The sequence below is a fragment of the Meriones unguiculatus genome, chromosome 6 (genome assembly GCF_030254825.1).
Source record: "Meriones unguiculatus strain TT.TT164.6M chromosome 6, Bangor_MerUng_6.1, whole genome shotgun sequence".
Classification (NCBI taxonomy): Eukaryota; Metazoa; Chordata; class Mammalia; order Rodentia; family Muridae; genus Meriones; species Meriones unguiculatus.
Window position 1 is genome coordinate 22,652,237 of NC_083354.1, and position 26,635 is coordinate 22,678,871.

The window sequence follows — 26,635 nt, forward strand, 5'->3', positions numbered from 1 at the left end:
TCGGTCCCTGGTTGGCAAATGCATCTTGCTCTGTTACCCAAACTGGTCTCCAGCTCATATGTTTTAAGTGATGTCCCTGTACAGTAGCTGAGACTGCAGGCATGCCCAGACACATCCTGGCTACAGCATGCTTTAAACAATGTTTCTCAGCCAGGCACCTTTAATCCCAGCACCTAGGAGGCAGAAGCAGGTGGAACTCCCCAAGTTCAAGGCCAGCCTGGTCTACAGAGGGAGTTCCAGGACAGCCAGGGCTACGAGGAGAAACCCTAGCTCAAAAAACAAAACATATGTTTGTCTAACCTGACCACTAACTCCTGTAAGCTGTCCTTTGGCTGTCACACATGTAGCATGACATGGTGCAAACCTTCTCCAAATAAATAAAATTTTAAAAGTTTTTTGGAGGCCTGGAGAGATCTCTCAGGGTAAAGAGCACTGGATGCTCTTCTACAGGAGCTGGCTTGATTGCCAGCACCCATACAACTATATGTAGTTACATTTCCAGGAGAATCCAACACCGTCTTCTGACCTCCTTGAGCTACTACATGGGTGTAGTATACATACATACATGAAAAATTATAACTTTGCTTTTGTTAAGATGACCACTGGTTGATTTGGTTCCGCCTCAGCTAGGATTGTTTCAGCTTGTATTGGACTTTTTTAGCTATTACAGTCCTTGGTGAATCCTAGATGACCCTTTCCAGGTAGGCCACGGGTGGCATACTTCCCCTGCTGTGAGTGGTGCGAAGGCCCTTCTCTGTCTATAAACAGGTTACTCAGCTCACTTAGGGAACTGGCTATGAGATCACTTGTGCTGCCTCGGCTAGGATGGAAACATTAGATCCAAGAAATTGCATGTTCTCCCTTCCCCACCCCACCCCTCTTTTTTTTTCCCCCTACTTGAGTAGCAGAAGTGGCACAGACAATATAGCAATAAAGACAGCTGAGTAGTTGGCAGGCTGCAGCTTCAGAAGTAGCAAGGTGGCTGGCTGCTTCACAGCTGAAGAGGCAGCTGAACAATTCAAGAGAACAACCCAAGCAAGAATAAAGTAGACCGTAGAAGCTGGTAGGATGAGAACTGAGCCTATAAAGAGCCAGTTTAAAAGAAACTGCAGCTCTGGTCACTGGAAGAGTTCAAGAAAATTGCCAAACTACTCCGACAGGCCTAGGGTAGAGGCTGGGAACTGAGCTGCTGGCAAGGGCTAAGAAGTCCTGTCTTCTGGAGCTGCACAAGAGCTATAGCACTTACAGAACTAAGGGTCTGTGCAAGAGTTGTCCCAGAGGTACGTGGCTGCTGCCGCCACCACTTGCTGCTGTCAAACACTGGTGGCTACAAAAGCTCCCTCCAACCCCCGAGTGTGTGTATGTAGAAAGTGAGATAGTTATCATTGTCAGCTTAACACAACCTAGAAACATCTGGAGAGAGATTTTCAGGGAGAGATTGGGTGAGAACTTGGCCTGTAGGCAAGTCTGTGCCAAATTTTCTTAAGTTCCTTGATGTGGGAAAGCCTAGCTCAGTATGGGAGGCACTATTTCTGGGGGTTGTCGGTTCTAGGCTGCGTGAGAGTGGAGGAATTGATTAGTACAAGCAAGTGAGCGTGTGTGTGGCTGGCCTTGAACTTAGTGCTGCGATCATTAGCATATGCTCCCACTGCCCTGCTGATACCTTACCTTTTTTATTCTATGAAAAGGATTTTGGATGGGGTGGTGGTACGCACCTTTAATCCCAGTGCTCAGAGGTACAGGCAGGTGGATTCTCTGTAAGTTTGAGGCCAGCCAGGTCTACAGAGTAAGTTTCAGAGAAACCCTGTCTCAAAACAACAACAACAACAAAAAAAAAAAAAAAAAAAAAAGGAAGAAAAGGATTATGGGAGTTAAAATAAACAAAATTTTACCCACAACTTAATTTTGTTTTTATTAGGTGTCTTAAATTTTAACCTTTCCTATGTTGTTGGCAGGAACTGGGATTATAACTTAGTAGTTGTAGTCTCAGCCTTGTCTGTACAGTGTCCTTGGAGGTCAAGGAAGATCACTAAGAAAGTTTTGAATTATGAAACATGTCATGTACTGCTTCACCTGTATTTGGTATTATCAACTTAATTTTTCCTATTATGGTGGGTAGGTACATAATCCTACCTTAAACATGACCAAAAGATTGGTTAATGAAAATGTGAGCACCTATCCTATGTTACATACTGTACTGGCTAGTTTTATGTCAGCTTGACACAAGCTGGAGTCATTTGGGAAGAAAATTTTTCAGTTGAGAAAATGCCTCTATTCAACTGGCCTATAGGCAAGTGTGTAGGGTATTTCTGTATTTAGTGATTGATGTGGGAAGCTCCGCTGATGGTGGTGCCATGCCTGGAGTTGTGGCTGTGACTGCCTGACCAAGCCACAGGGCAAACCAGGAAACTCCTCCATGGCCTCTGCCTCCAGCTTCCTGCCTGGAGTTTCTGTCCTGACTTCCTTGGATGATGGACTGTAGAATAAAATTAAACCCTTTCCTCTCAAAGTTGCTTTGGTCATATTTTATCACAGAAATAGAAAGATTTAAGAGAGTATTCAAATTTCAGAGATTTTTTTTTTTTGCCTTTGCCTCCCAAGTGCTGGGATTGAAGGCCAGGACCACCACCTGGCTTCTTTTTATTTCTTTTCTGATTTCTTGCAAAAGAAAAAAAAAATTCTGTGATTTACAGTCATACCAATACCTTCATTTAAATAAGAAGAGATTGGTTCATTATAACATTTGTTCTGTTATAATGAAACAGACTTAGAATTAAAACAATTGACATTTAAAAGCATGGGTTTCTGTTCCATACACTTATTAGAAATTTATAAGTACTTTTTCTCTTAGAGACTGGTTTCTCTGTCCCTGCGTTATGTTTCTGTTTATGTAGTTTCTTGCCGGTTCTCGCATGTATATGCTTGCAGTTTCACTTGTTCTTTTTTACATATTATTGCTGCAGCGTACTGTGTGCAGTCCTGTGCTCCGCCCGCATGTGACAGGCTGGCGTACAAGGTGAGACAGAGCAAAGACAGCACACAGCAAGTGTGCTCTCCGCCCGCCTTTACGTGAAGGCTGAGATTGAACGCAGTTCACCAGGCTCACACAGCAAGTCTTCACTCTCAGAGCCTAATCTCTCAGCCTTTCCTTTTTTAAAACAAACAAACAAACAAAATGCTTTCTCACTTTTACTTTTAATCAGTCAGACCATTTAATTCTTATGATACATACCAGTATGGTTTTCATCTTTTTTTTTTTTTTTAATTTACATTGGTTTTCTGCCTCCATGTATGTCTGTGTGAAGGTGTCAGATCAGCTGGAACTGGAATTACAAACAGTTGTGAACTGCTTTGTGAGTGCTGGGATTTGAACCTGAGTCCTTGGAAGAGCAGCCATTGCTCTTAATCGCTGAGCCGTCTCTCCAGCCCCCTTGTCTTCATCTTAATGAAAACACTGAGCTTAAAGAGATTAAATGACTTGTTGGAGATGCGCAACAAATAATAAAGGATTTATCTGCACTCAAGGTAGCTTCAAAGTCAGGTTTTTTTTCCATGATTATCTTTTTATCTAACGTTTCCTTTGTTATCAACAGATCCATTACTTCTACTCTTTTCTAAAATGTTACATTTCAGGAACATGATTTTATGTGACATTTTCCTTTCTAGGGGGCTAAATTTATAAATAAATTGGTTTTTCAAATTCATGTTGGAAATAGCCTCATACATGGTAGATTTGGCATGAAAAGCTATCCTTTCAGAAAGCTCTTGATGATATTTCACAGTTAAGTGTCACAGACAAGTGACAATGAAAACTGAGACTAATGGGTGCTAGTGTAAAATTAGGTGTGGTCTGTCAGGCCTCATGGTGAAAGCCTGTTATCCTAGCTATTCTGGGAGCCAAAGTATAAATGTCACAAGTTCAAGGTCAGCCTGAGCAACCTAGCAAAATCCTGTGTCAAAGCTTTAATTTTTATTTTATTTTATTTTATTTTTTAATGAAAAACAGAGTGAGCTGAAGCATGTTTCTAGTTTGCTAGAAAGTAGACAAGCTTAGTTTGGAGAAGTTGGAGGGAAAGAAAAGATTGCATATGGCCCAATTTAACTTACAAACTTCAATCTTTCCTAGCTGCCAACTACTTGCTGATTAGAAATACCAAATTCCTGCCACGCATGGTGGCTCACACCTATAATCCCAACACTCAGAAGGGGGGTAACAGGATTACTGAGAACACCAGGCCAGCCAGGATTGCTCAGCATGACCCTGCCTCAGAAAATGAAGGTGGGAGAAAGGGTCCATCTATCTGCCTTCAAAGAGTCTAGACCCAAATTGGTCTGACACAGGGTCTTGCATATGAGAGGAGGGGCCATGTCAGTCTGTGTGAGTATGTGTCTACCTACATTTTTGTGAACTCTTAGTCTAGGAGACAAATCCTTACATGCTTATGTGGAGATAAGCCATAGTTGTCAATGCCAGTTTCTGTGGATAGCCAGCTCATAGATTTGGAGGAAAATGTGATGCAGGGTTTAGGTAAGGGGAAATAATGGAAGTTATTAGCCCTGTTTTCTCTCTCTCTTTCTCTCCCTCTGGAGGGAATATATGCACACGTGTGGAGATCAGAGGACAGCCTCAAAATGTCAGTCCTCTATCTTCCACTTTAAAACTTGGACTCTCTGTGTACAGGCCAGCTGGCCCCCACAAGCTTCCGTCAGTTCTCCATCATTTAGACATGCTGTTTACCCAACCCTGTTCAGCTTTTACATGGCTTCTCGTGATCCAAACCAAGGTCGCCAGGCTTATGCAGGTGGCACTTCAACCACTGAGCCGTCTCCCCAGCCCAGCCCAGCCCACTCTTATACAGAATGGTTTTTTTGGAATGACAGTTAGTAGAACTGTAGTAGCTCTAATCAATTTTTCTAAAAATTTGGGTAAGTAAGCTCTCCATACTCCCATGACAGTATTTTTATGATTGAAAAATAGTAAGTCACTTGAATTGGGTGACTAGCTTTTGACTAGCTGCATTTTGTCACGTTTTATCATATTATTTGTCTGTTTATAAATGTGTGTGGGTGCGCATGTGCCGTGGTGCTTGTGTAGAGATCTGATTACAGCTTGGAAGAGTTGCTGCTCCCTTCCCCATATGCCCCTGGAGTTCAGGTCACTGGGCTTGGTTTCGAGTACTTTTGCCCACTGAGCCATCTTGTTGTTCCTGTTTGGTTTTTGTAGCCTTCCTTCCTTAATTTCCCAAAAATTGTGAACAGAGGCAAGTCACCATATCCATTTTGGCTAGTTATTTTAATGTTGCCTGTTCTCCGGGCCTCCTAAGAATCAGCACATGCATTTTCCCCTGAATGTGTCTAATATGAAGTGGAATATGGACCTCACCTACATGCTAAGTTTTGTCCTGCCGTAAAGGTTTGTCTATGCTGATCCCTCTGCCTATTGTTTACCCTTTGGTTCTTCATGTGACTGGCACCTTCTCCTCCTGGGTCTCAGTTTAAATCCAGCCCCTTCAGATATACCATCCCTGGCTGTCTGTGTAACTCCGTGTTTCTATTATCCCCGTGCCCTATAGGTTCCTTAAAAGCATTCTCCCTCTCTCCCTCATTCTTCCATTGGGGATTAGGGTGACTGGATGTACAGTCCCAGCTGGCTTGAAACTTACAGTCCTCCTGCATCAGCCTCTTGAGTCCTGCAATTACAGAGGTGAGACAAATGCCTACCTCTGGTAGTTTCTGATTTCTGTATATTTATGTTCTCTTCTACTTAGCAGTCTATATTCAATGTATAATATAAAAGTTTTCCAGGGAAAGAACTCAATAATTGTTTGATCAATGATCAAGCTCTATTTATCCAGGTCTTGAAAAAAACGGGAAGAAGCAAGGTTTGGGGCTCCTCATATCTGTTGTGGAGTGCACACAGTGTGAGTCGTGAAGAGAGGAAGGCAGCAGCTGTGCTTACGTACGATGCTGCTGTGTCTCAGGCAGCTCTGAGTTAATATTTTATTATCTCTAGTCGTCAGCTTGTCATGCTTTGCTTTTTTTCTTCTCTGTGGCTCGTCACCCTCCTACTTGACTCTGACTCGGATTCTTCACACTAAAAGGATATATCAGAGAAGTGAGGTGTCCCTGAGAGCAGGGAGTAAGGATGGAATGACAAGAGCCACCAGAAATCTCTTTCAAAACTCTAATCACTCTAAGGTCACAGTTTAGATCCAGAATGAGAGGGACTTTGAGTGCCTCTTGTTCTTGCCCAGTGCCCTCAGCTGGAGTGCTTAGCTGGCAGGCGGGCACCTTTTCCTCCTCAGTTACTGTCAGAGCAACATGAAGGTCAGGCAGAGAGAGACAAATGAGAGCAACTCAGGGAAAGGAGGTTACCACGGTAACAAGCAGGCAGGCCTGCTATTTGGAAGCAGGCCTAATCTTTCTCCTCCTTCTCAGTGCTAGAAGATGGGTATTGTGTAGCTGACCTGCATCCTTGGGGTGGGAACCATAATCCCTTTCTGACAGTTTCTAGTGACACTGGAATGAGCTGCTTTGCATTTTAATTTGATAAACAGCAGCCACGTTTTCTCAGAAGTGCTAGAAACATGGCCTTTTCTGGCTCTGTTCCAGGCAGAGTTCTGGTTGCCACAGAGAGGCATTTAGGGTTGCTGTTTGTTTCTCAATAAAAATTTTGCATATTTGTGAAAAATGCCCATTGGTTTAAGAAAACTAGAATCAGACTTATGCAGGGTTTGTCCTTGAAATATATACACATGCACACACGCACCTTTTGAGGACCGGGCATAGTGGCACATGCCTTTAATCCCAGCACTTGGGAGGCAGAGGCATGCAGATCTCTGGGTTCAAGGCCAGCCTGGTCTACAGAGTGAATTAGTTACAGTCAGGGCCATGTAGAAGAGCCCTTGTCTCAACAGACAGACAAAAGAGCAGGGAGATAACTGTCCTGCCACCCGCTGTTGTGAGCCGGTCACCCAGTGCAGGAGATGTTATATCTCTGACCTCCTATCCTTACCCTCCTGTGCACCACCGCACCACCTTCCTGAGTTTTTTAAGACAGCAATCTCACTATGTAACCCTGGCTGGCCCGGATCTCTATCCTGCCTCTGTCTCCTGAGTGCTGAGATTAAAGGCACAGCACGTCTACCTCACCTGGCCGACCATTTTGAGTACTTATTAACTTTTATTACCTTTTATTTGTAATAAAACACATACATAAACCTCCACTTTCTCTCTTAAGTTTTAAACAAGAATAATAAATTTTCAGTGTAATAAAAAATAAAAAATAGATAAATAAATAAATCATAAGATAAAATCACCTAGGATCTCATTACTCATAATGAACTCAAATATCCGTCCAGACCTCCGCTTTTGGTGATTGTGTAAGAATGATTTATGCTCCTATAGGGATCACTTTAGCATCACTGAACTGTTCCACTCTGTGCTATAACCTTTTATCTGTAGTCAGTAAATAATAATAATAATAATAATAATAATAATAAGAAGAAGAAGAAGAAGAAGAAGAAGAAGAAGAAGAAGAAGTGTATTTACCTGTCCTCAGCAGTAGAGATTCTTCTTTGATGAACACTCAGATGGTTTCTGAATTTGTTTTGTTTCTATTCAGCTGTAAAACAACAGCGTTGAAAAGATGGGCATGGTAGCACATTTCTGTAATTGCAGCACCTTCGCATATCTAGGCTTCTGTGGAATAGCATGGTATAATGCAAAAGAAAATATGCTTGAAAATTACAATGTCTTTTGGCTCATAGTCTGGCCTTGTCACTTAATAACTATTTATAAGCATTTCATTTCTTAATGTGTAAATATGTGTGTCTCTGGGTGCCTGTGCCACATGTAGGTCAGAAGAAGACATTGAATCCCCCAAAGATGGAGTTTCTGGCCACTGTAAACCACAGTGTGTGTGTGTTGGGGAGGAGGGGACTGATTCGGGTCCCCTGGAAGAGCAACAAACTCAACAAGAGCAATAACCATCTTTCCGATCCCTAACAAACATTTCATTTAACTTTCTATTTTCTAACTTTTTGTTTTGTTTTGAAATAGAGTTTCTCTGTGTAGCTTTGGCTGTCCAGGACTCACTTTGTAGACCAGGATGGCCTTAAACGCACAGCAGTCAGCCTGCCTCTGCCTCCCCAAGTGCTGGGATCACAGGCGTGTGCGTTTGCCTGGCTTTAACTTTTTATTCTCTGTCAGTGCTATCAGGTACATCATAGGAGCATTATGAGCCACATACGATAATAAATGCACAGTCTATGCACAAAATTCTAGTGTTTCTTATATCTCATCATGATTTTCTTAACCTGGTATAGTTAGCTTTGGGGACTTAACTTGTGCAGCTAGAACTTTTCTGTTTAACACTGGCCCATTTTCTTATTGTTGCTCGTAGTCGTTAAATTAAAGGTACAGCTAAATAATGTTTATTATTAGCCTTATAACTATTATAGCTGTATGTCTAACCTGCTGTCACAATCAGTAAAAGTCACAGACACCTGATAGATTTTAGAATACCTTATTTCACCTGGAGCAGGGCAGATACCTCTAAACTATCTTTACCTCCCAGCCCCATTCCAGGCTACCTCCCATCCATAATTCCATAAATACTTGCTTATTCTTCATTTGGGCCGCTTTCCTCCATCCGTGCCGGCCATGTGCTTCTCCCATGCTAAGCCATGGTGGCTCTCTGCTTCCTTTCTCCTCCTCTTCTAGTACCTCTGTCCTTCCCAAGATCCTTCTGTCCTCTAAGCCTTCATACCTTAGCCATGCCTACCACCGTCTGCCCTGACCAAGTGTAGGCCTTTTAATCAGCCAGTCAGGGGTAATTGGGGAACATTTCTTCTCATCACAAAGATAACTCAGCACTAATAACAGTGCCCGCGGCAGGATGGGAACCAGATCTCAAGGCACCAGCATTTGAGTACATAGCACCAGACCCAGCTACAACAGTTGCTTTTTTAATTTTTCTTTTCCTTTTCCTCCACCTTTTCATCTTTTCCCATTCCTCTTTATAGTCCTAGTAAGTTCTAGGAAACTAGCCCAGGACTTCCTGCAGCTAGGCAAGTACAGTACTTCTGAGCTAAACGCCAGCTTCCATTCCCCTTTTTAAACCTTGTTTTCTCTTAGTTCTTGTGACACCCATCACTGTTCGTTGTTGTTGTTTAATACCTGAGTGGGTTAGGAACCAAATTCCCTGGATTTGAATCCGATTTGATGACTTACTTTACTGTATAAATCCACTTTCTCGTGGTGTTACATACTTGAGAAAAAGAAAGCATACACCTAAGGAAAAGTTTGCTTTAGTTATTTCTGTCCATGGTCATTCAGCACAGTTGATTTTGAGACTGTACATCCTGGTGGAGAGAACGGCTGCTCAAATGGCCCAAAAGTGAAAAGCAGAAAACAAGAAATTGCATTTGGAAGCCTAATTCCCAGTGACCTGAAGGCCTCCCAGTAAGTCCCACTTCCTGGTTTGTACCACCACCAATAGTGCCAAATGGAACCAGAGCCTTAGCAACTACTTACTCCACCCAGCAACTTTCCTTCTTCCTCCTTGGGTCCCAATAAAAGCAGGTTCAGGGCCTGGAGGTGTAGCTCATTTGGTAGAGTACTTGGTTAGAATCACACAGCACTAGGGTCAGTATCCATCACATAAACGGGACATTGTGGCACACACTGGTAATCCCAGCACTCAGGAGGTAGAGGCACAAGCAGCAGAAGGGAAAGCTCTCTTCAGTTGCATTGTGAACTGAGGCCATCCTAGACTATGTGAGATCCTGCCTGTAAGCGAAAAGAGAGGTGACTGCTGAAAGTCAGTCACGGTTCTAAGGGATAGATGACGTGTGTAAAATACTTTCACAAGTACTTGCACATAATAAGCAGTAAACTTGACGTTTGTCACCATGATTACTGTCAATTTCAGACCTCCTTGTGGTCTTTCCTTTCTGGATTTATTCCTTGTAATATTGCTATTCTCTTCCTGATTTCTGTTCTATTTGTGCAGTTACTATCTGTGGCTATCCCACCAAGCAGGTAGGGAGCTTTTATCAACTACTCTCTGACTTGCCTCTTAAGTTCCTGTACATCCAGTTAACCACACCTCTTTCCTGATTCTGTCCCAGTAACGAGTCTGTTGTCAGTGCTGCTGTACTGTTATCTCCGTGTAGTCCTGTTTGTGATGACACGAGAAAGCTTAAAGCCAGCCCAGATGTTTCTTACCCCCTAAACACTGAGTCAGTCACTGAGCGCTATTATCTGCCTCTTATCCATGACTTTTCACTAATCCGCCTCAGTTCATTCAGGTTGTCATTTTTTCCTTGGAGTGTTAGAGTGGGCTTGTAATTGATACCCTTACCTTTGATTCATCTTCTTGAAAGCACAGCAAAAAAGATCCATTCTGTGATGGAGACCAAAACCAAGGTGATGTACATGCTAGGCAGGCCATCTACCACTGAGCTGTATATCTAGCCCTAGTAAAGAAAAGTTTAAAAACATAATGAATTATGTCACTTTCTTGATTATTATTTTGCATTGATTCTTTACCTGTTAGAAATCTCTGACCATTCTCGAATTCTGACAAACTACTGTTGCTGCCTCTGAAACCATGTATTTGGTACTGCATCCAACCAAAATAATCTAATTTTCCTGATCTTTTTTGTTGAATTTGACCCGTAAGATTGCTTGGGATTGAAGGGCTTGCCTGGAAAGTACAGTGTCTAGATTTAAATACCCAGCACCACAAAAGTAAAAAGAAGGTGGTGGTGGCACCTACCTTTAACCCCAGTATTTGGGAGGAAGGGGCAGGTGGAACTCAAAGTTCAAGGCCAGCTTGGTCTACATAAAGAGTTCAGGACAGCCAGGGCTACACAAAGAAACCCTGTCTCCAAAAACAAAGTGAGTGAGTGAATGAGTGAATAAAAAATGAATAGAAAAAATTAAAATGATGCAGCTAAAATGTTGCCTGCCTCTGTGCCAGGTAGACATAAGTGATTCTGCCCCTTGTGTAGGAATCTCATCTGCATCTGTTATATTCCCTTAATGACTTGTTCATGTTTGTTTGATCACACATGACCTGGAGGCAGTAATCACACTACATTTACCATTCCCTGTGCTGTGGTGCCGTCATCATAGATATTTAATGATGTTGAATAAAGCGAGGAGGATCCAGAAAAGCATGATTGTTAAGAAACCGCTTTCGTTCTAAAGGAAGCATCTTTCTACCTTCTTTTACCCCAATAGAGTTATTAGGAGGATAGATTAGCGAGCCTTGATTTTTGTCAAGGCATGGGGGGGTACTCTACTTTGTAGAGTACCACATTTGAGGTATGGTGGTGCACGCCTTTAATCCCAGCACTTGGGAGGCAGAGGCAGGCAGATCACTATGAGTTCAAGGTCAGCCTGGCCTACAAAGTGAGTCCAGAACAGCCAAGGACACACGGAGAAACCCTGTCTCTAAAAAAAAAAAAAAGTACCAGTTAGGATGGGGGTGGTGTACCACAAGAATGCATTTATTTATTTATTTAAGTATTTATTTATTTATTCTATATACAATGTCCTGCCTGCATGACCGAAGAGGGCACCAGATCTCGTTTTAGATGGTTCTGAGCCACCATGTGGTTGCTGGGAATTGAACTCAGGATCTCTGGAAGAGCAGCCAGTGTGCTTAACCTCTGAGCCATTTCTCCAGCCCGTGTTCCACATTTTTATTCTAATGTTGAGTCATTAAATAATACAAACTTGTGGGTGCAGACTTTTTCAGCAGTGATAGAAAGTGGCTCAACCTAGTTTAAGCTATCAGGATTTTGTACATTTATAAGAATGTCATCCAGTTTCTGCTTTTCCTTCGGCCAGTTTCATCTTCAGGCAAGCTTTCTTTTCTTCTTTTCCCTTTCCTTCCTTCCTTCCTTCCTTCCTTCCTTCCTTCCTTCCTTCCTTCCTTCCTTCCTTCCTTTCTTTCTTTCTTTCTTTCTTTCTTTCTTTCTTTCTTTCTTTCTTTCTTTCTTTCGGTTTTCCTTATCTTTATGTGGATGAGTGTTTTGTCCTCATGCATATCTTTTCATCATGTGTATTGCTGGTACTCAAGGAAGCTAGAAGAGGTCATCAGAGCCCTTGGACGTGAGTTACAAATAATTGTTAGTGGCCATGTAGATTCTGAGTCTTCTGCAGGAGCAGCCAGTGCTCTTTCCCTCAAGGCCAGGCAAAGTGACCTCAGGAAGGTGCAAATTTAATTAGTCTTTAGAGCTGGAAAAGCTGTTTCGTACAGTTAGTGGATCTGGGCCTGCTCCTGAGCAGTGTGGTCATGGCAGTGAACTTCTCACGGAAAAGAGCAGCTCCTTTACAAAAAGGAAGGAAAGTCAAACCTGAGCCAGGTGGAGGCATGAGGATAATGAGTTTGAGGTCCAACTTGGTCTTCATGAGATCTTGTCTAAAATAAGAAAGATAATTTAAAATCCTGTAAGTTTGCTTACTGCAGAAAGGCATTTACTGTCAAGCCTGACAACCTGACTTCAGTCCCTGGGACCTACATGATGGAATGAGAGAACTGACTCCAGCAAGTTGGTCTCGGACCTCCATACAGTATGGCAAGCATATGCCCTCATACACACAATAAACAAACAAAAGTAATTTTAAGATGAAGAAGGAAAAGAAAAACCGTAAGGTTAAGCCTGAATCACCGTAAATACTGCAGATGCTATCCAAACACCAGATGTCTGAAAGAGTTCATAGTGCTACAAGAACACTAGAAAGTTGTGCTTAACAACACACTATTGTTGTTGGGTAGTATTGAACTTTAATTGTGTATAGTAGTACTGTCTACAAAGCATTTTATCTTCAGATAATCACGACTCTGGTGATGATGATGATGATGATGTTGATGATGATGATGATGAAGAAATACAGGTTCTTTGGTGTTTTCTAGAAGAAACACTATGTAGCAAAGTGTGTCCATAGTCACGACTTTTTGGAGGAGTGAGACAAGATCACTTGAGCCCAGACATTCAGCCTGGGCAACACTGAAAGAGAAGCTCTGTATCTTTTTTTTTTTTTTAAGTTTCTCCAGACAAGGTTCCTCTGTGTAGCCTTGGCTGTCCTAAACTTGCTCTGTAGACCAGGCTGGCCTTGAAGTCACAGAGATCCACCTGCCTCTGCCTCCCGGAGTGCTAAGATGACTGCATCACCACGCCTGGCTGAAGTTCTGTATCTTAAGGAAAGGAAGGAACCAGAGGAAGGAAGGAAGGCGGGTGTAGTATGATGTGTCTGTGACCACCCAGCTTGAGTAATACAGCTGAGACTTTCTGGCTCTCAGTTTAAGACAATTTTTCTCTTAGTTGTGATTTAAAAATACTATGAACAAAGTATCTTATATAAGAAGTTTATTTTGTTTATAGCTCCAGAGGAGAAAATGTCTATCATGTCAGGGAGGTGAGGCAGCAAACAGCAGGAATGGTAAGAGGATGCTTACATTGAGATATGGGAGCCCATATCTCAACTACAAGCCCCAAGCAGAGAGCACAAATTAGAAGTGGAAACACTCAGTCTGCCCCTTGTGACATACTTCCTCAGCAGTGTCTCACTTCATAGCCCATTGAAAAAGCAGTGCCACCACCTGGGGACCAAATGCTAAATGCCTGAGCCTGTGGGGGACATTCTTATTCAAATCACTACAACAGTTGTTTATAATCTGTGCTACGTGAAGTCTGTCTCAAACAAACATTATATTGTATTGATTGTCTGTGTTGTGGGGAGAAGAGCATACGTGGGGAGTGGTCAGAGGACAACTTGAGGGAGTTGATCTTCTCCCTCCATCATGCAGGTCCTGGGGACCATTAAACAGACATCATGAAGCTTGGCAGAAAATACCTTCACCTGCTGGCCCTGTGTGTATTTTTTATTTAAAAAAAAAATTCACAGAAACTTAGGAAACCTCCCTGATGAGAAGTTCGAGAAGCTGAGCATGGTGGTTCTACCATGTAATCCCAGCACTAGGAAGACAGTGTCAAGACAGTCAGCTCAGGTTGGAGCTCAGCTTAATCTATATTGTGCGTTTGAATATGAGGTCTTTACATAGTAAGACCCTGTCTTAAAAAAGACAAAGGAACCAGCCAGGCATGGTGGTGCACACCTTTAATCCTAGCACTCAGGGAGGCAGAGGCAGGTGGATCTTTGTGAATTCCAGGACAGCCAAGACTATACAGAGAAACCCTGTCTCAGCCGGGGGAGGGGCATGTATATGACATATAGATATATATAGATATAGGTTTGGGGGATTTCTTATAACTACCACAGTTACCAGTGTAACTAACTTTCTACCTTTTTTTTTTTAAGGTTTATGTTTAATTTTTCATTATGTGTATGTGTATATTTGTACCAGAGTACAAATATCTGCAGAAAGCAGACATCAGATTCCTTGGAGCTGGAGTTCCAGTCAGTTATGAGAACTGAATGTGGGTCCTGGGAACTGAACAAGTCTCTGCAAGACCAGTCCATGCTCTTAACCACTAACCGTGAAGGTGTGAGATTCTCAGTGTGAAGGGGGAAAAGAAAAAAGTCTGTCCCAAATACTTCTTTAGAATATTTTCTATCCCAAAACTATGCTGCAGCCTTAACAATTTTCTCCATCGGTGCCTCTCATGTGAAGTCGGTGTATAATTACTTCTTGTGGGGAGATTAATGACTTTGGCCTTTCTGTATTATTCTCTCTGTCCCTATCTCTGTGCCGCCTGCCTGTCAGCACCCAGGAACCTTAATAGATGCTATTGAGAGCCTTAATGGATGCTGTGAAACTAATATGGAAAAGTGAACTAAAAAGAAATATCACCAGAAAATACAGGAAATGGACTTTAGGAAACTTGAGATTCATTCTAAATTCTTTGTCTCTTTTCAGGCTTTTGCTTGTTTTGTTGTTTGCCTAGCCATGTGGCTGAGCCCAGGGAGGGCTGAAAACATGTCCTAGCATCTTAGAGACTTGTGTTGTAGTTATTGAGAAATTGATGGTCCACCGTTGCCAATCTCTTGATGGTCTCTGTTTTTTGGTTTAGGTATATGAAAATGATAAAAAGTGAGTTATTCTCTGACTTTCACTATTCTCTCTTGCAGAATGATAAATAAAGCAGTGCTTGTTCCGGAAAGTAGTTGAATATGGAATAGAAGCCATCTAGATTTTTTTTGGTTGGTTTGTTTGTTTGTTTGTTTGTTTGTTTGTTTGTTTGAAACAGTGTTTCTCTGTGTAGCCCTGGCTGTCTTGGAACTTGCTCTGTAAACTAGGCTGGCCTCAGATCCACCTGCCTCTGCCTACCGAGTACTGGCATTAAAGGTGTGCACTCCCACCACCTGGTGCCATCTAGACAGTTAAGAGTATACTACAGTGCTACTTATAATGCATTATGGCTTACTGTAGATTTTAAATGTGTCCAAATAATAACTAACAGTATTATATTATATTAATATAATATGGGTATTATAATAAACACTTATTCTCTCTGCTCATTCTTTAGATTTCTCTTGGAAAGGAAAAGTAACTTCATAGTTATAATGCTTTCCCATTCTCAAACTTCCCTTCTAATTAAATGCATAATGAAGTAAAGCCATCTTCGTACAGAGACCCAGAGCTCTGCTTAGTGACTCTGACCTGTGAGGGTAGTTGGTGTACATGTGTTAATGATACCCTGAGGTATGATAGATGGAGATATAGCTTAGTCAGTAGAGTGCTTATCTGGCGTGCAGGAGGTCCTGAGTTCAATCCCCAGTACTGCATAAAACAGGGCACAGTGACACCTACCTGTAATCCCAACACATAGGAACTAGAAGCAGGAGGATCAAAAGTTCAAGGTCATCTTCAACTACATATTAATTTCAAGACTAGAGTAGGATTCTCAGAAAAAAAAAATCTTTGGAAGCTGGGTGTGGTGGCTTAAACATATAATTCCAGCATTATGGGGGATAGACTCTTAGGTAGGTGTATTAGATGGATTGTGATAAATTCAAGGCCAGCCTGAACTACACAGAAAGAGCTGTGACAACTGGGACTAGAGTGAAACCTTACCACACACCACCAGAAGAATAAAATTAAATAATGACAGTTAATTATTAGCCAGGCATGGTGGCGCACACCTTTATTCCCAGCACTTGGGAGGCAGGGGCAGACTGATCTCTGAGTTCAATGCCAGCCTGGTCTATAAAGCCAGTTCCAGGACAGCCAGGGCTGTTACACAGACAAACCCTGTCTCAAAAAACAAGCAAGCAAACAACAACAAAAAATCCTGAGGTACAGCAGTTCAGCTATCATTTTTGTTGGGGCGTTCAATAGCAATGTTTAGTATGATATACTCCTCAAAAGCAGCAGTAGCATTTCCGTCATAGACACGTTGTTTTCTGTATTTCCCAGTATAGAGTTAAGGTCTGGCTTATCTAGAGCATACTAGCATATCATTCTGGAATAGGAGAGGACAAGAATAGATGTCTTTCCTGTGTCGAGCTACTTCAGTTATGAAATGGATTGTCAACAGAACGTGTGCAAGCAAGGCAATCTGCAAGTTCACCGGGTTTTGTTGTTTGTTTTGGGAGGGTTGTTGATTGGTTTGTTTGGTTTTCTTTGGAATTAGAGAAGTGATGAGCCAAGGTTTACCACAAACTTCTTTGTAGCCCAGGCTGGCTTCTTGCTCACAGTGATCCTTTGGCCCCAGTTTTCTGAGGCTGCGATTATAGGCATGATCCCCCATACCCAGCTATGTCCTAGAAGATTAGAGTACCTTGAAGGAATTTATCTTGTAACCATAAAGACTGTACATACTAATTGACACTGCTTCTTTCTCAGTTCTTTCTCATAAAAAGAATAAAGACACAGAAATAGCCAGAGTGAAGATGGTCTCTGTATTCTGCCTCGCAAAGCCAGATTCCAGCACTGTAAAGCAGTAGTAGGGACATTCCAGTTTGCATTTTCTGTGGGGGTTTTGTTGTTGTTGTTGTTGTTGTTGTTTTTTAACCTTCAAACCTGTGGAGGGAGGGAAGAGAGAGAGTTTGCTTACATGCACACGCATGTATAGAGGTCGGAGGTCGATGCCTGATGTACTCTTCTATCGCTTCCCCCCCCTTTTTTTTCTTTCTTTGGACGGGGTCTTTAACTGAACCCGCACATTACCATTTTGACTAGCATAGCTCATCAGCAATCCCCCAGGACGAGTCTGTTTCCACTTCCCATTGCGGGAGTTACAGATACACACTACCCCCTACCACACCCAGCTTTTCTTTGTATGTGTGCTGGGGATCTGAACTCAAACATCAGGTTCTCATGTTTGCACTATACCCGCTGAGCCATCTCCCCAGACCCTATGTATAGAGTTGTTCGTTTGTTTGTTTAATTGGCATAGGGTCTCACTGTGCAGTACTGGCGGGCCTGGAACACATAGAGGTCTGCTTTCCCCCACCTCCAGAGTAATAGGATTTATTAAAGGCATATATCCCCATGCCTGTCTTGTGTGGAAAGTTTAAAGGGTCTTTCAAGTACCCAGCATGTCACAAGAGGAAATTATAAATCTGTGATTTTCAGGAGAGAGCAGAGTGTTCATCAGGCAATTTTCCTTTCCTTTTATGGAAGATGTGGTGTTGAGGGGGAGAGTGCATAGAAAAATATGGGTGGCTTTTGGGGGGCAGCTCTTCAGGGACCAGAATTAGTCAAAGAGTCAGTAAATGAACTCTATGAACTCTGCACTAGTGGTAGCTTTCTAAACTAAGAAATCAGAACCAGCTACAAAAAAAAAAAAGGAAGCATTATCTAAACAGCTTTGGGACTGATTTTCTTTTTTCAAGTCCTTGTAGGGGAGAGTTTATAGGCTGAATGGTGATCATGCACTAACTTATTCCCAAACCTCATTGCAGAGCTGTCCAGCAGCTTGGATTGTGGCTGTCGTGTGGGTCTTTCCAAAGGTCTCTATTCAGCATCATTGTTAGTCTCATCTGTGGAACAGGATTCGTCACTTGAAGAACCAGGTTTAAGCCAGCTAAAGTTTTTCATAAGGAAAAAGGAAGCAAATCCATTAACTCATTTTCTAAGCTTGCTGATTAGTGTCATGTACTCAGAGGAAATCAGTTCATGTGTGTATTAAGAACTTTTTATGTGTGTAAGATTCTTAGGATATGAGCATTATAGAGTCACCATTGGTAATTTGTCAACTTGATATATGCTGGTATTCAAGCAGTAAAGAAGGCCGGGACAGATGGCCCAGTAGTTAATAGTGCAGCTGCTCTTGTGGAGGGCTAGAGTTAGGTTGACTGGCTCACGGCCATCAATACCTCCAGCTCCAGGGGAATATGACATCCTCTTCTGTCCTCCAAGCACACCACATAGAAACACACACATACTTAAACCTCACCTAAGGGAGGGGCGTGGGATTTAGCTCAGTGGTAAAGCTCATCATGCCCAGCGAGCACAAGGCCTCAGTTCTGGTCCTCAGCTCTGGGGAAAAAATAATATAAAAGTAATGGCCTGAAAAGATGGCTCAGCAGTTAAGAACACTGACTGCTTTTGAGAGGTCTTGAACTTCCCAGTGGCCACTCATAGCCATCCATAACCTCAGTGCTCGGAGATCTGACCCTCTTCTAGCCTCTACGGGCAACACATACACACACACGGTGCATATGCTTACATGTAGGCTAAGTATTCATACATGTAAAATTAAAACTAAGAAATGTTTTTTAAAATAAATCTTTAACATAAATATGAAACATACTTGTTTCATATTTCCAAATATGAAAGGACCCCCACTCACCCTGTTACTTCCAAGTGTGTTTCATTCTGGGACTTGAATAATTTATGTTCTGTGAGGTTCTAACTTTCAAAGTAGATTACTGGTATTCCATGGTTTAGTGTGTGCATAATCAGTTGTATCTTCACGCTGGTATGGATTGGCTTCTGCATGGTATTTTACAGACAAATTAGATGTTACTGTCCTACTCAAAGGCCCAGCACTCGTTAACCAACCACTGCTACTTTGAGTTTCAGAAACCCCCATCAGATTGCTCCCAGCCCTCCAATAAGTTACAAGTTTTCTCTTAGCTAAAGTTGTATTAAAGCTTCTAGGATTAACTAGGAATCATTCTTAGGAATCCTAAACCTTTATTCTCTTTATCCCTAGCCTATATTCATTCATTTAACCAAATAATTTGTTGAGTGCTAGTACAATGGTGTCAGTAATATATACACCTCAGAAGCTGGGAAAATAGAAGTCTGCTTGTCATTTTGTTTCATTTGGTTTTGATTGTATAGTGCAGAGGGGAATTCGGGATATACCTGCCTCAGAGACGGGGCCAAAGCACGTCTTTGTGAGTTTGAGGTAAGCCTATTCTACAAAGAGAGTTCCAAGACAACCAAGCCTACTTAGGTGAAACCTTGGAGTGAGGGGTGGGGATGCAGGCAGGCAAGAGGACAAGACAGGAAGATGCTAGTGTGAGTTCAAAGCCAGCCTGGGCTACAGAGTCAGGCTCCCTCAAATAAAAGAAAATCAAGCGAGGCATGGTAACACATGTTTAATATCAGTATTTGTGAGGTTGAGGCGGGAAGATCAGGAGTTCAAGGGTATCCTCTGCATCCTCTGCTGGGGAGTTTCAGGCCAACCTGGGTCACATTGGACCCAAACAAAAGTAAGTAAGTAAATAAATAGCTTCTGGCCTAAGATGTTGTTATCTAAACCACATACTTAGAGTAGTATCATGAGCTAGAACTTGAGAGGAAGAAGCAAGTCTTGTAATCAGAGCAACTGAGCTCTGGCAGCCGAAGATGTTGGAATAGATCAAGTACAGAAAACAGTATGTCCTCTGATGATCTTCTTGTAACTCAGCTAGTACTTTCTCTTCTTTCATAGATGGAGTCCCCCGTCTCTACCCCAGCGGTGCTGCCACTGCACCTTTTGGTGCCGGTGGTCAATAATGACATCTCATCTCCCTGTGAGCAGATCATGGTCCGTACCCGATCAGTTGGAGTCAACACATGTGATGTGGCTCTTGCCACAGAGCCTGAGTGCTTAGGCCCCTGTGAACCCGGAACCAGTGTTAACCTTGAAGGCATTGTGTGGCAGGAAACAGAAGACGGTAAGTCCATCCCTTCTCAGTTGCTTCTGCAAAAGAGCCAGTAGATGCTTACTGTTAGAAATATTGCCAAGCAAAAATAGGAGCACTGCCAGACACTTGTAAGGATCCTCTGTCCACATCTCCTTGGAAGGATCCTCAGTGTCCACGTCTCCTTGGAAGTGCCCACACAAAGGGTAGAAAGGTAGAAGCATATTTACCATCCTAGAGATGCTTCCTTTGCTGTCGTCCTGGCAGTTGAAAGTAGGCACATGCTCTAGCCCTGTGTACATCCTTGGTTCCAGTGCCAACTTTTTAGATTATTTTATAGATGCTACACAGTCAGTGCTTGCTGTGTCATTTAAACTAAATCTGTACTCTTAGGTTTTTTATGGGGGATTTAGATTACAGGTAAAAGTTTCAATCAGACTTTAAGAGAAATGGTGATAAAAGGGCAGTTGAGGAAGTCAAGCAAATGGAGAACAGTCACCTGTTTGTTTTGGAGGTTTTGTTTTGTTTTATTTTTTATGATTTATTTTTTAATGTGTGTTGGTGTTTTACCTGCATGTATGTGTGAGGATGTCAGATCCCATGGAAAGTTTCAAACAGTTTTGAGCTGCCAAGGGGTTGCTGGGAATTGAACTAGGGGCTTCTGGAAGAGCAGCCATTACTCTTAACGGAAAACACTGTCTTTTAATGATCTTCTTGTAACTCAGCTAGTACTTTGTATTCTCTCAGCCATCGCTCCAGACTTTTTTTTTTTTTTTTTTTTTTTTTTTTTTTAAGACAGAATTTTACTATATCCCTGGCTGGCCTGGGGCTCACTAGATCAGGCTGGCCTTGAACACGCAGCGGTCCACTTGCCTCTGCCTCTGCCTCTGCTAGGAGTAAAAACACCCAACATCACAAACTGCTTGGTCTTGATTTTTTAAATGATGTCCATGCTGGCCTCAAAGTTGATATGTAGCTAATGATGACTTCAAATTCTGGATCCTCCTGCTTCTGCCCCTCAATAACTGGGAATGCAGAGTACACTACCACACCTACACTTAAATTGACGTAATGTTGGCCCAGTGAATTTCAAGTTCTTCCTTCCTTCCTTTTTTTTTTTTTTAATACTTGGAAGTACAGCCAACTCTTTCCTTCCACAGGTCACCTCATTGCCCAGCCACCTCCATATTTGATATGTCTTTCCCTTAGTACATACAGTCTTTATAGGCCTGGTCAGTGGGGGAGTATTCAGGCTGTCTTGCTTGGAGCTTTCAGATATAAGCTGCTGCTGCCCAGGCTGCCATGCAGACTTCTTACATGTTCCATTTGCCTCGGAGAGCAGAAACTCTATCAGAATTTCTCAAACTTAACAAAATGGAATGAGAGTGCAAAGGTACTTAAGCAGTTATTTCAGATCCCGTGGTAACATTTAGTTTCTTTGAGTGCAACCCATTCTTTAATAATTAAAGAATTAAGTTCTCTGTGGGGTTGGGGGAGGGGGATGGTGGTGAGTTATGCCTTTAAACCCAGCACTCAGGAAGCAGAAGCAAGCAGATCTCGAGGCCAGCCTAGTCAACAGGAAGACTTCCAGGTAGTCAGAGAGACTCTGTCTTGGAAAAAACAACAACGACAAAGAATCAGGCTCTTGTCAAAGTATCTGTGGTTGGAGAACAGAGGCATCAGAGCTCCAGTGTGTCTCTGCATCAGTACCCAGACATTGGAAGAGCCCTCACTCTGTATTTAGAGACCCATAGGAACACAGCTAATTATCTCTGATATAACAGGACTAACTTGTTAGTCTGCGTTTCATTCTGATCATTCTGCCAACAGTCTAGTCTGTTCCTATAAGTACTTTTGTTGTCATTGGCATTACTGAAAGTCCTCCATGTACTAAGTGCTAATGTATTTTAGGTAAGAAAGATATAGAAACTGATGCAAAAACAATATACTCTGTATATATGTCTATTTACAGTATATAGTCTAGAAATAACAAATTAGATGTCTAACTGTTAATATGGAAGGCTGATAAGGCTCAGGAGTTAAGAGCATTGGTTGCTCTTCTGTAGGACCCAAGTTTGATCCCAAGCATCCATGTTACAGGTATCTGCATTCTCAGGGGATCCCATACCCCTCTTTTGGCTTCCTTTAGCACCAAGCACACATAGTACAGACATACACGCAGGCAAAATATCCATACACATAAACTTTGAAATAATAAATAAATAAAATATAAAAAGATACTGCCTCCTGCCTATGGCCAAATATCTGAGTAGACAAATTGTGTTGGAATGACAAATGATGGTGGGATTTTTTTAATTCATATTTAATTATTTTTAATTGTAATTCTAATTTATTTTAGGTATATAGGTATTCTGTCTGTGTGTATGTCTGTGTACCACATGCATGCAGTGTTCATGGGGGCCTAAAGAGGGCTTAGGATTCCCTGGAACTGGAGTTAAAGAAGGTTGTTAGCACTATGTAGGTACTCGAGAGTTGAATCCACGAACATTCAGTTGCTCTTAACCACAGAGCTGTCTTTCCAGTCTTACGGATGGCATCTTTGGGCCACTGAGCAATCTTCGGGAGGAATCTATGCTTTAGGTTATTTTAAAATATGTCATTTTCTATCTGTGTTTTCTACTTTTCTTCATGGTGGTGATAAAATATCACTCTGAGGGGCTAGAGAGATGGCTTAGCAGTTAAGAAAACTGGCTGCTCTTTCAGAGGATCCAAATTTGGTTCATAACACCCACTTAGCACAATTTATAACTACCTGTAACTTTAGATCCAGGGATCTGACACCCTCTTTTGGCCTCCACATGTGGCATACTTACATACAGACAGATGCATAAAATAATAGATAGATAGATAGATAGATAGATAGATAGATAGATAGATAGATAGATAAAAATAAAAACTTTTTAAATATGAACCTGAGAAAATATTTTCAAGAGAGTGAAGCAAAACCGTTCAAGTTCTTTTTCTTTGAGGGTACCTGTTTTCTGTCCATCAAGGGGCTTAATTTGCAGTGCTGGAGGTAGAACCTAGGACCTTTTACATGCTATGCAAACACTCTAACACTGAACTGTGTCCTGTGTATGTTCATATTTTCCACGGTTTACAAAATTCAGTGAAATTTGGGGCTTTGCTCACCGTTGAATTCCTAACACTTGACATGTGGTTCATGCAAATGAATGTGCAGGTGTGCTCATGCACTACGTGTCCTGAAGCCAAAACAGGACTTTGTCACTTCTCTTCCTCTTTCATTGTCTGTCTTATAGCCTTGAGATGAGGCATCTCACCTCACCAGAAGCTCAGCTGTTGACGAGCTTGGCTGGCCAGTGAGCTCTCGGGACCTGCCTCACAAGGCTGGAATTACAGGCATACACACAGCCACATCTACCTGTCTTTGTTTTTGAAGTAGGGACCTCAGGAGTCCAGGTTGGTTTGAAGCTTGTATGTAGCCAAGGATGAGCTTGAACACCTGGTCCTCTTACTTGCACCTCCTAAATAAAAATAATTGTTTTGGGGCCTGGAGAGACGGCTCAGAGGTTAAGAGCACTGACTGCTCTTCCAGAGGTCCTGAGTTCAATTCCCAGGAACCACTTGCTGGCTCAACCATCTGTGATGAGATCTGGTGCCCTCTTTGTACAGGCACACTTGCAGACAGAATACTGTATATATAATAGATAAATAAATTTAAAAAAATAGAATTGGGGAAGACTGCAGTTCTGTGTAGTTGTAAATGTTAAGTGTAAAAAAAAAATTTCAGGAGGCTGAAGAGATGAGTGATCATGAGAACCAGTGTTCAAATCCTAAAACCATCATCAAGAATCTCACAGCTGCCTCCTCCTCCAGCTCCAAGAGATCTCATCCCCTCTTCTAAGTAGCCTATCCAGGCACCTGTGCACACCACATACACATAGACACAGCAGGCTGGCACATGCAAACACACACATAGAAACAAAATAAAAATCTTTATATAATTGTGTGACCAAAAAGAGTCAAAAGCTGAGTGTAGTGACTCTGCAGGCTGGGCAGGAGGGTGGCCAGCTCAAGGCCAGCCTGGGGTACATAGCAAGTCCTGAAGCATGGCAGAACAACAAGACCCTATCTGAAAAAGAAAAGGATTTTTTTGTTTACTGAATGATGTGTCATTTTATTTCTGTTAACATATACTCAATAAATCCTATGATATTACTTCAACTTTATTAATCATGTCAAAATACTTCCTAGACTTCTCTAAGAATAAATACTGGGTTAGAGCATTTGAGATCCTTTTCACTTATTTAAATATGTAAGATTTGAACTTCTGTTTTGTTATGTTAAGATGGTGCCCCCCCCCCCCTTGTTTTTAAGATTTATTTTGTGTGTGTGAGTATTTTATCTCTGTGTGTGTGCTACTTGCATGCCTGGTGCCATGGAGGTTGGAAAGGGGCATCACATCCCCTGGAACTTGAGTTTCAAAAGGTCATGAACAACTATGTGGATGCTGGGAATCAAACTTATGCCCTTTGCAAGAACAAGTGCTCTTAACCATCCCCTTTATTGTATTTGTTTTTTGTTTTTGAGACGGGAACTTTGTAGTCTTACTCTGTGTCCCCTGCTAGCTTGGAACTTAATGTGAAGCCGGGCCTGGCCTCTTAATTCTTGGATGACCCTTCTGCCTCAGTTTTTTACTTCTACCCTTAATATTCTTTAATTGCTATTGTAAGTGTGCATGGTGTGGGCCTAGGGAAATGTGTCCTGGCACACACGTGGGGGTCAGCAAACAAGTTTATGAAGTAAGTTACCTCCTTCCACCTTTATGTGGATTCCAGGGAGCCAACTCAAATCTGCAGGTGTTCAGAGGCAAATGCCTTTATCTCAGAGCCATCTTGCTGGCCCTACTTTAATATTCTAGTACCAGAGTTTTCCCACCTGTCTTGTGCTTAAGGCTGAGTGAGTGCTTTCCTTCATTCGTTGCTTTCATCCTAAAGGGAAAAGAATTGTTCTTGAATGATACATTGTACCTTTCTTTGCCTAGTGGCCACCTGGGAGAATCTTTTATGTGAATTAACACTTGGCACATGTCTCTTCAAGAAATGAGATTTCCTCAAAATCTGGAGTCTTGAATCAGACCTTGTTAATCATAAGAACAAAAACCCAAAACAAAACAAATCTTCTGTTAAAAACAAAATTGCTTCAATAATCATGTATCCAGATTAATCCTCCTACCTCATATAGAAATTACTCTCACAACATCTTTGGAATTACTCTGGTCTTCATTTACCAGAATATCAGTTTAAAAATAATAATAAATTATAATGCCCTGAGGCCATGTTTCTGAAGCCAGATTCCAACTCTTCTGCATGTCAGTAATCTTGTGAGAACCTAAAATGTGCCAAAGAACTGATGAACTGAATTTTTGAATTTTCATTTAGCCAGGTGACACCAGCCTGGGAAGCATAAGAAAACTGTCCTAAAAAAACCTCTAAGGAAGCCTAGGCATGAGTGGTGCATGTGCTCTGGCCCAGCACTGGGGCGGCTGAAGAAGGACAAGTTGCAAATACAAGGCCAGCCTAAGCTGCTAAATTAGCAAGACCCTGTCTCAAAAGTAATAGCATAAATAAGTAAGCAAAATTTAATTTTAACAGCTGAATATTGCTAATATTTTAACAGCTGAATATTGCTAATGGCTTACAGTTTGGGAGCATGTGTGCACGTGTTTACATTTTTGGAAGTGCTCATTCTCTAAGAAGAAAGAACATCAATTAGGCTGCCAAGGTGGTTCACCACAATCAAGCCTGACAACCTGAGTTCAATTCCCAGGTCCCACAGTACAAGGAGAGAATCAAATCCTGAACTTTGCCCTCTGACCTCTATGTGCACTGCTTTGTAGCTTGCACCCATCCATGCACACCCACATACAATAAAAATAACATTAAATTTATTTGTTTGTTTATTTGGGAAAGAAGGAAAGAAGGGTGATTTTGTGAGAAAATAGTGAGGGCTAGTAAGTAGAGGATGTCTACACTAACCCAGAGTGACTTCTGTACTTTGGCTTCTGTGGGGCAAACATTTGGCCCTGTTTCACACTCTGGTTGAGCCTTGCTCTTTGGTCTGTGGGTTGGCCTTTTCTCTGTCGGGCAGTGGTTTACCATGAAGTTTAGCTTACTTGTTTAACTAAGAACCTGTCCATGTTCTTCAAGCTCATTTGCCTGCAGGCTTGCTGTGGGTCTTTATCTGTCTCAGAGGGACCTTTCTCTTAAGAAAATGTTAGTTGATCTTGAGATTCTGTTTTAGGAGAGTTTGTGAAATACCAAGTTTTCAATATTTATATTGGAAAAGTAGACCTTAGCTACTGGTTTTTCTTACATGCTACAGTTAATGGTCAGTCTTGCTTTAGGCAGCACTCATCTGGAGAGAGATGGTACTCGGTGGGTGGCCAGTTTTTCTCCACGACTTAGCTTATTGCATACCAGGCAGACACCTGAAAACCTAGTAGCCACTGTGTGGAACCACAGTCTTCACGGCAGCGGCAGTCACACAAAGGAAACCTTAGGGAAATCAGTACCTGCTTTCTCCCACCACG

The 26,635-nt window shown here is 42.0% G+C and overlaps 1 protein-coding gene across 7 annotated transcripts in view; it reads left to right on the top strand.

The window, feature by feature from the left end:
• Znf609 (zinc finger protein 609) overlaps positions 1 to 26,635 on the top strand; it is a 149,641-nt gene that overhangs the window by 82,363 nt on the left and 40,643 nt on the right. For all 7 annotated transcript variants that reach the window (XR_009592243.1, XR_009592241.1, XR_009592242.1 and 4 more), the window contains one exon: positions 19,869 to 20,094. Coding sequence is in view for 4 of the 7 variants with exons in the window: in XM_021644220.2 (XP_021499895.1) it covers positions 19,869 to 20,094 (226 nt within the window). In the remaining 3 variants the exon portion in view is untranslated. The remainder of the gene's footprint in view (positions 1 to 19,868; positions 20,095 to 26,635) is intronic.